We start from the raw sequence: 12474 nt of genomic DNA, 5'->3' as shown, positions 1-12474 counted from the left end.
TATTCATAATTTTTTATTTTCCCGACAAAATTCCTACAAATTATAAAACGTTCTTGCGACAAAATTCCTACAAATTATAAAACTTTTCTGCGACAAAATTCCTACAAATTATAAAACTTTCTTGCGACAAAATTTCCTACAAATCATAAAACTTTCCACAAGTTTCCTACAAATTTATAAATTTTCTCTAAACAATTTGCTACAAAGTATCTACAAAACTAACGGTTTCCAACAAATTTCCTACAAAGTTATCAAAACAGTTTGCGACAAATTTCCTACAACTAAAAATATATTTTTAATGTAGCTACAAATTTCCTACAAACAGTTAAAAACGTTCTTGCGACAAAATTCCTACAAATTATAAAACTCTTCTGTGACAAAATTCCTACAAATTATAAAACTCTTCTGTGACAAAATTCCTACAAATTATAAAACTCTTCTGCGACAAAATTCCTACAAATTATAAAACTCTTCAGCGACAGATTTGTGACAAAATAACAATATCAGAGAATTTTAAAAAAACCATTTTTTGTATAAAAAAATGCAGCAAAATATAAAATATTCCAAAAAAATTGCAAGAAAATTATAGAACATTCCAAAACATTTGCAACAAGCAAGAGTCTAAAACATTCCAAAAGTTCCAAAACACACAAAAAAATCCTAATTAAGAGCAAGTTTTTTGATTCAAAACTAATCCAATATTCTAATACTTAACAAAACGAGAGCTTTGTTTACTTCTTTCCGATGTTTTTCACCAATTCTTCCATATTTTTTCGCCATTCGTCTTGGTCGGCCCGCTCTTTTTCAAGCTCTTGTTGAAATAGTTCGAAACGGGCTTCTATGTTTTGTCGAGCCTCACGTTCTCTTTCTAGCTCCGCCTGAACTTTTTGAAGCTGAAAATTATAAAACCGTAATCATCACATATCAACCCGAACAGGTCGATCAACACAACCCTACAAAAATCTAACTAACAACGTAAAAATCCCTTATAACAAAATACAAACACACATACATATTAAAAAAAATGAAGTATCATATTAAACCTTGAAAATGAACCCTTTTGACCCAAATCAAAATTGACGTGAACCCGTTCTAACCCGAATCAAATTAACCATGTTTAAAAATAACCTATTCTGACCCAATCCATTTTGACCCGCACGGCCCATTCTGACCCGTGACCCAAACCCGCCTATAACAAACCTATTCAACCAGCAATGTACTCAATCAATCATAAACAAGCTACCTTCAATACGACCTTCACTAATGGGACTATCTTAAAAATGTTTATGCTATCTAAATAACAAGAATAAATAATGATACCTCTTGCGAGTGTCGGGCATCATCGTTAGAACCGCAAATTGTAGATGATTTTTTTCCGGTCACCAGAAAATCAGGATCAGAAGATCCTATCCCGAACATCTTGCGACCCTTACACTTAGGATGCAAACTTTTCCACAAGTCTAAATCATCGCAATCCACGTCCCCATACAAATCTTTAAGTTGTTGCGAGTATGCGACCTATAATTTTATCAAATGAAAGTTATCAGCCGGTAAAAGTGACATATGAACGCTTTGCCCGCCACGAAGCTCTCGAAGGAATTCCACTTAGTTATAAATAAATGACAGAAGAGAGCTTACATATGAACGCTTTGCACGGTCGGTAACAAACTCCAACGACGCAAAATCATTTTCACTTATCACCCCATCTTGTAACATTTTTTTGCACCTCTTAGTGGCGTGGGTCTGTAACAATACTTTCTTGTATCCAACTGTTTTACCCTCTTCTTTGTCCTACACAAAAAGGAGTATTGTAAATTATAAGTGTTAAATATAGAGATGGTTAATAATATTTAGCTTACCAAGTTGATACGATGTTGATCAAATCGTATTGACCCGCCTGTATGACGGCACAAGTCATTTTTGCGGTTTGCTCTCCCGGCTATTGACTTTTTTTGCCATTTTTCGGTGTTCCAATGCTGTAATGATAAAAATTAGGGTGAGTCTGGAAAAAAATAATTTTGCATCAAATCGAGCACCATATCACTCGTTTTGACTCGCTACCCAACCCGCTAATGTTTTCATTAGGGGTGTGCACGGTTCGGTTCGGTTTTTAGGCAAAAGCAAAACCAAAACCGAAATGTCGGTTTTTGGTTTTTGAAAACCGTTCGGTTTCGGTTTTGGTTTTTTCGGTTTTTACATCGGTTCAGTTCGGGTTTTCGGTTATTTCGGTTTCTTAAAAAAAAATTATGTAAGATTCAAAAAATATAAAGTATAATTAAAATTTAAGAATATTTCTTAAGTAATTATATATAACCTATTTAACGAAATGACACACTCATCACATATTACATTGGCTGTATGGAGAGGGTATACCATTCTTAATGGAGGTTGCAAAAACTTGCTGAAGATGATGCTACAGGATAGAGGTTTATCTATACTCATCTAGCATAAGTTTTTAACCAATGTATAACGTATATTTTGGTTTTAGAATAATGTGCAAAACACTAAGGCAACTAGAGCTATCAAATCTACCTTGTAACTAACCTCAACTACAGCCATGATAATAAGACATTAAACCAGGAATATGATACTAAGAAGATGAGACTAGAAATGGATAAAACAAACAGGAGAAAAATAAGGATATGAGGTAGAACTAGAACTTAAATATAAATAATTTCTATAGTAAAATCTTAGTTCGGTTCGGTTCGGTTTTTTTCGGTTATTGAAAATGGTTATTCGAAAACCGAACCGGAATTTTCAATTATTAAAAATCCGAAAACTGAACCGTCGGTTTTTGTTTCGGTTCGGTTATTTCGGTTCGGTTTTTTCGGTTATTTCGGTTATTGCGGTTTTCTGCTCACCCCTAGTTTTCATCCATAAATAAGGGGAAATGTTAAGGCCATGTGAAGTTTCACGCATTCATAATATAAAATGTAAAACGTACCAATAAGACGTGTCACTTTGACACATTTTATTTGCTAATTCAGAATATATATATATATATATATATATATATATATATATATATATATATATATATATATATATATATATATATATATATAAGATAGATAGATAGACAATTAAATTTAAAAAAAAATTATTCAATTCCATACCGCACACATTCTGTGCCATTTCTCAAGGGGAATCCCTTTAGGTGGAAATTCACGTAGGATACCAATATCGTATCCTTCATCTGGTAGTTCACGATGTGCCTCCTTAGCCATCTGTTTAGATAATTCTCTCAAAGTTTTCATGTTATCTCTAAAGCGGTCTTTGATCAGGTCGATAAATGTGTCATATATGGCCTGCTCAGCTCGGGGATTCCATTTATACTTGGTCTGTAAAGTCAAGGTAAAAATGTCATAACTAAAACAATTAATCAAAACATAGACAAGGTTTTAAAAAACGGAAACGAGTATCGAGGCGTTTTCCCTTCGCCTCACGAGGCGTAAGTATTGAGGCGGAACGAGGCGTAAGGCTGAGGCGGTATTAATAAATAAACATTAAAATTATATATATCATAACATAATAAATATTTAACATCAAAAAAAGACTTTTCTCATCAAATTTCAGCAAGTATTAATGTATAATCATTCATTCACAAGTGCTATTTAAAGAAAAAAAACCCTAAGGCTATTTAAAGAAATAAAAAAAATAATGGCGCTAATAATTTTTTGCCGCCAATATGGTTTTGGCGCCTAAAATAAACCCTAATCCATCATTTATACCGCCTGAAACAAATACGTACGCCTCACCATATCCGTACCGCCTCGGCCGTTTTTTTCCGCCTCGGTCAACTGAGGCGTCTGTTTAATATCTGAACCTGAGGCGCCGCCTCATATGCGTTTCCCTTCCGTTTCGAACTGAGGCGCGCCTCAGTACGTACGCCTCGAACGTTTTTTAAACCATGAACATAGACATATAATTAACTAATAAATACCCGAAAGCGATCAAACAAACGCATTCTAACGTTTTGTGGGATCTTTTTAAATGTGACCCAATCTCCATTATAACATTGGTCAAATATATCCTTCACACGTTTTTTTACAGTTTTGTCTGTAAACCTACAATATTGAAAAAAACCATATAAGTATATTACTCTATAATAAGAAAGAACATCGATTCTTATCTACAGTAACCGCATATCAAATCTGGCAACCTGGGCGTCGACGGTTCATAAGGTTTTTATGTCATGTTTGTTGGATGATTCGGGTTCGTTTACGGGTCATCCGGTTCAGCATATGGGTCAGCGGGTCAGCTGGTCGTCGCCTACTCATCAGCTGGTCGATTTCTTTGGTGGGAAGATTAGGGCTGGAATGAGAAGCGGGAAAGGGGAGACAGCGAGCCAAGATAGAAGCGGGAATGTTTATTTTTATTTTCAATTAGGGCTTGAAAGAGTGGGCCACAGTTGGCGATCCAAAGGTGTAAGTTTGTGATTTTCCATCAAATTATAATAGAGGCATGTGAGACAACATTGACTTTGTGTAGATACCATATATTAATCAAAAAGGAATAGAGGATACAACATGTGAGACATGATACAAATAAAAGATAAAGCACGTGAGACTCCACTATTTTATGAAAAAAAAATAAATAAAACCAAATAACTAAGATTTAATACTAGTTTTATCCAATTTAACTCTCGGTTTAAAACATAGTGAATAGAGTTTTAATAATCCAAAGTATTATAACTCACTAGTTGTAAAAATTCGTACCAATAATTTAAAATATTGCACCTTTTACTATCTATAATATTAAAGTGAAAGTAGTGTTTAGCATAACTAAGGAGGATGCAAATAATATATAGCTCATAATATTACACTTTGTACATGTAAAAAAGAATAAATCTAATGGTTGTGTTTTTTTATACAAGCTTATTGATGATTAGAAAGAATCAAGCATAAGCATAAGGTCATTTTAAAGTTTAAAATAAGTATTCTTATACCTTTTTTTATATTTATCGTTGCATGTTTTTAAATTTTAAGTACTTATATGTGGGAAAACCAACTTAGATTTCGGTTTATACAGACTCTATCATTGCCAACCTTTGAATAAGCATATTGTATTCGGGTTCATGTATGTAACATGGTTTTTCGGTTCATGCAATATTTGGGGAAATTTACCCACCAATTCACAACCACGACCAATTTAACCTTTCTACTTGATGAATATGCTTAGGGCATGGCTAAAGTCGTTATCTAAGGAGCTCGATGAAATGTAAGAGATTTTAATAGATGAACATGAAAAACGTAACCAAGCATCCAAATGTCAAAACCGCAATCAGATGGTTTAGGCCACGAGATGAAGATTGTAATAAAAATAAAAAATAAAAACTAGTCGTTGGCTAGTGAATGTTACCCAGTCCTAATATTGTTTTCCATTTATAACTCATTAATTTCACATGTCTCACTACTACAACATTTTACCTACTCAAATGGTTTTGATGACGTGAATGCCAAATAACGTAAAATAACATTTAACATGTCTCGCCACTACTCATGTTCTTAGCCCAAATCAAACATAGCGCCCCCATAGTGCCGCCAACACCACTACGGCGGGCGCTATGGGGTGGTTTTTCTTCTCCGGCGTGATCACCTTCGCGGCGTAATATTCTCCGGCATGTTTCCTCCCACTCACACACATATATATACATACATATGTATGTATAATTGAATGGGTTATATAACCCCCTTAGCACTACACCCTATTTTGATATAACGCCCCATAAAGCCCTTCTCTTACGTATTTTGCCACGTGTCGTATAACGTCCCCAAATGGGCTTTATGACTACACATAGTCTTAGAAAATCGTGATACGTCTCTGGCGGGTTTGATATTTTCTTTTCATAGGCTATTTATCATAACAATTATATAAAATTAAATGCATCTTGCTCGTGCTATGCGGTAAGAAATCGTTCGTATCGGTTCGATTCGTTACACAAGGGATTCGGGGTGGTAACCTTCGGAATCGTTATAGGACCTGCCCTCGGTTTAAAATCATGATATGTTTGTACAATATAGTGCAGTACAATACATTATACTGTAGTGTAGTTTTGCATAGTACAGGATCGTATCGTATCGAACAATATAGTATATTATAGTATAGTATATTACAATATAGTATAGTGTAGTGTAGCATAGTATATGATCATATCGTATCTTACAATATAGTATAGTATCGTATACTATATGATATAATATATTATAGAGTAGTATTGTATAGTATATGATAGCATCGTACACTACAGTGTAGTATTGTATAGTATATGATATCATCGTACACTATATGTACACTATATCGTATAGTATAGTGTCGTGTCATGTTGTGTCGTGTCGTGTCGTGTCGTGTTGTGTAGTGTATAAGATTGTATCGTATGGTACAACACAATATGGTATCGTATAATATATGGTTAATATATGGTATAGTATGGTATGAGGTATGATATAGTATAGTACAAAATCGTAGGGTCAGTTGCCATAAATTTCCGACAAATTTGACATTTTATAATTTAAAATTATATGTTTTTTTCTAAATTGATAAATTAAAATTACCTTTTTGTAGGAAATCAGTAGCAACTGATATTCATTTCCTACAAATTTTCGACAAAGTTAACAAACTATGTTTTTTTTTTCTTTAAACAATTGTTTTGTAGGAAATTTGTAGCAACTTTTGTCAATTTGCTACAAATTTCCGCCTAATTTATTATTTTATTTTTTAAAATTATCTATTTTTCTAAAATTGATCAATAACAAATAACATAACTTTTTTTTGTAGGAAATATGTAGCAACAGGTGTAAATTTGCTACAAATTTCCTACAACTCTAATATTTTATTTTTTTTAAATTATGTTTTCTTCTTAATATGTTGAATAATAGCCGTCTTGTAGGAAATTTGTAGCAACTACTGTCAATTTGCTACAAATTTTCTACAAACTTATCATTTTATTTTCTAAAATTATCTATTTTTCTAAAATTGATAAGTAACAAAACTTTTTTTATAGGAAATATGTCGGTGTAAATTTGCTACAAATTTCCGACAACTCCAATATTTTATTTTTTTTTAAATTATGTTTTCTTCTTAATATGATAGCCATCTTGTAAGAAATTTGTAGCAACTGTTTTCAATTTGCTACAAATTTCCTACAAACTTATCATTTTATTTTTAAAAATTATCTATTTTTCTAAAATTGATAAGTAACAAAACTTTTTTTTGTAGGAAATATGTAGCAAGGTGTAAATTTGCTACAAATTTCCGACAATTCCAATATTTTATTTTTTTTTTAAATTATGTTTTCTTCTTAATATGTTGTATAATAGCCGTCTTGTAGGAAATTTGTAGCAATTGTTGTCAATTTGCTACAAATTTCCTACAGACTTATCATTTTATTTTCTAAAATTATCTATTTTCTAAAATTGATAAGTAACAAATAAAATAACTTTTTTTTGTAGGAAATATGTAGCAACTACTTTAAATTTGCTACAAATTTCCCACAAATCTAATATTTTATTTTTTTTAAATTATGTTTTCTTCTTAATTTGTTGAATAATAGAGGTTTTGTAGGAACTTTGTAGCAACTGCTGTCAATTTGCTACAAATTTCCGACAAACTTGTTATTTTATTTTCTAAAGTTATGTATTTTTCTAAAATTGATAAGTAACAAATAAAATAACTTTTTTTTGTAGGAAATATGTAGCAACTGGTGTAAATTTGCTACAAATTTCCAACAAATTTAATATTTTATATTTTTTAAATTTTTTATTTTGTTGTTGTTACAAGTAATATTAAATTTTTTGATTTTTGTCGGAAATTTGTCGAAAAGGTTAGAAATTTTGTGACGAAATTGCTACAAATGCTTATTGTGTGGCAATTTTGTAGAACATTTGTGGAAACGTTTTGGGTTTTTTTTAGTTTTTCTTTTTGGTCAAAAAATTGTAGGAAAATTGTAAAAAAAATTCAGTTGTGGAAAATTTGTAGGAAACTTTTGTAGGAAAAAATGAAGTTTTCTAGTAGTGGTGGGTTGACCCGAGGTACTACGAAATTGGGTTTCTTAGCCAACTCATCTGGTGGATAGGGAGCCGCATCGAAAGAATCGAGCTGGACAAAAAGTAAAGCTACCAGTACGGTGGCTACGGCGGAGAGGAACAGCCCTAAACGCCATGGTCGGGTTGTTTGGATTGGAGTGGCAGACGGGGTTGGTGGTGAGCGAGTTGATTCGGCCATGATCGAAATAAGTTGAATGGAACAGCCCGTGTGGTTAAGCTCTTGATCTCTTGTGTAGTAGAGAGATATATACACTTGTGAATAGTTGACATTTGTTAAGTTTAAAATGTGATGTTGGGATTATATATATCTGTTAAATATTTTGTTATGTTTATATAAAGAGTAAATTATTTTTGAGTTATTGTGTTTTAGTGCTTTAACCACTTAAGTCAAAAATTAAAACGTTTAATGTTCAGAGTCCCTAACCGCTCATTGTATAACGTTTTGAGTCCATGTGTTTTAGTTGTTTTAAGGGGGGACGGGGCGCCCCATCATGGCACCTCCATCACTCGTGGAATGCAAGGGAGTAAGGACCACCGCCGCCACCCCTTTTTATCACTCGTCAACTTTATAATGCATTGAGATTTTCACGCGTGAAGAACATGCAATTTAGTTTAGTTTTTTTTTTTTAATGATTTTGATAGTGTGTGGTGAGTTATGAGCATTTCCACTAAAAACCATCACTAGTGATGGAATAAAGCTCGATAACATGGCGAAAATTGATTGGATGTTGTGAGTGATGAGTGAGTGGTGAATGATGGACGCTCCTAACCCCCCTAACCACTTAGTCCAAAATAAAAAGTACAAGTGTTAAAAGTTGGACTCAAAACGTTATAAAATGAGCGGTTAGAGACTCAAAACGTTATAGTTCTTAATTTTAGATTCAAATGATTAAAACTATTAAAACACAGAGACTCAATAAGTAATCTGGCTACTCCAACATAAAATAAATACTTCTCATAAACTTAGTAGACTACTTATGCAATTTACTAAAATTAGAAAGAAAATAGAAGAAAAACAATAACGCATCCACCCCGTTCATATCACCTTACCCAGGGCCGAACCGATAGGCTTAGCATTCTAGGCAAAGGCCTAGGGCCATCAAAAATAAGGGCCTCCAATAGGGATGAGCATTTGGTATCAAATACCGATCCCGTCCCGATACCATCCCGATCCCGATCCTAAAAATACCATACCGAATTTTTTCGCTACTGGAAACGGTATCCATTTTTGGCATTTTTGGTATCGGTATTTTCAGGATCGGTACCGGTTCGGTACGGTACCGGTAAAATACCAAATTTTACCTTCAAATATCGCTATCGTACCGATACCATTTCGATACCGTACCGTACCGACATATTTCGGTATCGGTATCGGTACCCAATTTTGGCTAAATTCAGAATCGGGAATTTCGGGATCGGGACGGTATTGAGACGGGATCGGGATTTGCTCATCCCTAGCCTCCAATTTTTTTTTATCCTTTTCATATATTGCATGTATATGTGTATTTTGCCCAAATAAATAGACACATAATGACCCAAACAAATAAATAGTCTACACCCAAAACTTGAAGGATTATTGGCCAAATTCCTTTTTTTTCTTGAATCAATAAGTTATCAGGTCCCTTTTTTCTTGAACGTAATTATGCATCCTCTACCGATGGAGGAGAAACCATGGGTAATCAATTGCTGCCAATGGTGCGATATGCGATTGATCAATAACTATAAAAAACAATTTTGCGATTTGATATTCGAGATTTTTACGACTTGATATTGCGATTTGCTATAGCCGTTTGATATTTTTTTAGGTTCAAGTCTTACAAGGGTCCCGTACTTCGCTTAGGGCCTCCAAAAACGTTAAACCGGCCCTTACCTTACCACCATCGCACCTAGCCATTTTCTGTAGATGTCCAGACACCCCATCCTCTCCGGCCACCACCAATGCTAACAAAAATCACTGACTGTGTTATGTTAGCTTTGGGTGTGACACACGTGACCACAAACCACCTTAGCATGGCGTATCGGTTATTGTTGATCGGACAAATTGTTGCTCATGCAAAATTTGTGTTGACCGCCTAGTTATCTCTGATAACAATTGCTGATCATAGTGTTTCTAATGTTTCTACTGACACACGAGTTTCTACTTTTTTTTGAAAGATCAATTTTATTAACCAAACAAGCCCGCCAGTGACGACCTGTTACAAGATGAAACAGGAAGCCGCAGCCAAAACAAACAACCACTTACACGAGTTTCTACTAATGATCAATTACTAATGATTCCTACTAATGATTAGTTAGTAGTTACTATCGGCAATCAGTTACTCTACTAATGAACCAAACAACAAAACAAGGTCAAAAGCAATTTTGGAAGGCATTTTCGCTTGCCTTAGTCGTCACTAGCGAGACCCTTACAATGGGCTCTTATGCTTCAACCCTGCCAAGGAGATAATGCCTCCTTAGAACCCTTGGCCACAGGCTTTGCCTCCTAGAACCCTGGGTTCGTTAGTGCTGAAAATCAAAATAGTCTTGAGCAAACGTGCACTACACACATCCTAACTTATATCAATGAACAATGTTTGTTAAAATTTTCTTTTAAAGAAATTCAACTAACTAAAATAGTTTAGTAAGACGAAAATCACTGGGATATCTATAATCTACAAGCACCTATTAACATATACAATTTTCTTTTCATTTTTTAGCATTTATAAATACCTGCTATTATATATATAATTTTTTTTGCTCTTTGGTTTTTTGTTGGCTTTTCTTAGTTTTAGCCGCTTAATTTGCATTCGTTTAATCATACCCATTCCAGTATGGTACATGTAACGAAACAAACCGGCCATATATCGATCGAACAATGTCAGTACTGGTATTGATATTCGTTATATTGTTTTTGATCGATATAAAACACGTCTCTATATCCTTTTGGTCATTTCATGACTGTAAATCATATATATATATATATATATATATATATATATAGCAATATTTTTTTTTTTATTTTTGGTGTTTCTTTCTGTGAGTTTTTTTAGCTGCAATCTTTTAATTTGCCTTCATTAATCATACCGATTGCGGTATTGTAAAGGTAACGAAACAAATTGGATTGACTTTGATCGGACAATGTTGGTACTGGTATTGGTATTCGTTATTTTGTTTTCGATCAATATAAAACACGTATCGATATCCTTTTGGTCATGACTTTAATTTTTTTTCTTTTCTTTTGGTTGTTATAGAGAGTGTCAGCACCGTAACGAACTGAACCGATACCGAGTAAAATCCCGTCACGTAGATTCACAACTCTTTTAAGTTAATGGCCACATTGCAAAGCGAGGAGCTATTTTATCCACGTTTCTTTGAGATAAAAAAAACGAAACCCATAAAAAATTATCTTCTAGTTACATGATTTTATTATGGGATTCGTTTTTTACATCAACACTTCACACATTTTATTTTTATCTATATTTCGATGTGAGTTTTCCTAACGTTGCTTTTAAACTTTTTTAGCAGTACTGTTTTTGAACTGCCTAGCACTCATCTCTAAATACACCATTGTTCGACGTGTTTTCATCTACGTTTAAATTGATCCCCTGTAATGTGCGGCTCTTGTGTTTATCTTTATATACGTTTTGGTGTAAATTTTGTTCAAATAACTTGGCTTTCGAATGCAACAACTTGACTTTTTTTTCGACTTTTGCATAAACCGACGCGACGTGGTTTTTTATCGTCAAGTTTGCAATTTACTTATTTTTTATCTACATTTCAAACCCGCTGCAAAACGTAATTGATAACCCCCTAGTTTTAATATAAAATCAAACACCTTTTTTCTTTAATTAATCAGAACTAAGATTGAAATATAAAAAAAAAAAAACTGAAACTATGATACCTAGTAATTTTTTGAGATTTGTAACATAAAATAATTAACATTACACGACTTTTTTCATCATTTCAATTATGTATACTATCATCATGTTATTGTTACAAAACAATGTAAGAGAGAAAACTGAAAACGTTTTCTAATACCAGACACTAAACCTTATCATATTGTAGATTTTTTATACTACTAGTTTAAGATTCTGAGTGTTATACGGGTTGTATAAAGAAAATATTTCTTATAAATCTATTAATTTATTAAATTACATATAAACGTAGATGCTACTATACTCACAATTGGTTCAGTAGTGTTACGATTATTAACATATAATTTTAACACTCCCTACTTTTTAACACGAAGTTGCTTCTCATTAACAAATAAATACGAAAAAATTACAGGTCGTTTTATATAATATATTTTACTTTATATAGGGTAGGGTTAGACTAAATTGCATAAATCAACCTTTATGTTATACCTAAACTGCACTTCATACCTTTTACTATGAAAACGGCAAAACCCAACCTTTATGTTCATGTTTTATAACGTTTTATAACCTTTACA

The 12474-nt window shown here is 33.1% G+C and overlaps 1 protein-coding gene across 1 annotated transcript; it reads right to left on the bottom strand.

The window, feature by feature from the left end:
* Positions 1–511: 511 nt before the first annotated feature.
* Positions 512–4053, bottom strand: LOC110909076. The gene is made up of 6 exons (XM_022154082.2): positions 3944–4053; positions 3117–3341; positions 1860–1976; positions 1639–1791; positions 1321–1518; positions 512–893 (listed from the first exon to the last, which is right to left on the bottom strand). The coding sequence occupies exons 1-6, from the start codon at positions 3965–3967 to the stop codon at positions 732–734; spliced, it is 879 nt and encodes a 292-aa protein (XP_022009774.1). The 5' UTR covers positions 3968–4053; the 3' UTR covers positions 512–731.
* Between the last annotated feature and the right edge of the window lie 8421 nt (positions 4054–12474).

The sequence above is a fragment of the Helianthus annuus genome, chromosome 14, assembly GCF_002127325.2.
Source record: "Helianthus annuus cultivar XRQ/B chromosome 14, HanXRQr2.0-SUNRISE, whole genome shotgun sequence".
In the NCBI taxonomy this organism is placed as follows: domain Eukaryota; kingdom Viridiplantae; phylum Streptophyta; class Magnoliopsida; order Asterales; family Asteraceae; genus Helianthus; species Helianthus annuus.
The sequence above is the reverse complement of the archived record's forward strand: the minus strand, read 5'-3'. Positions and strand labels throughout refer to the sequence as shown.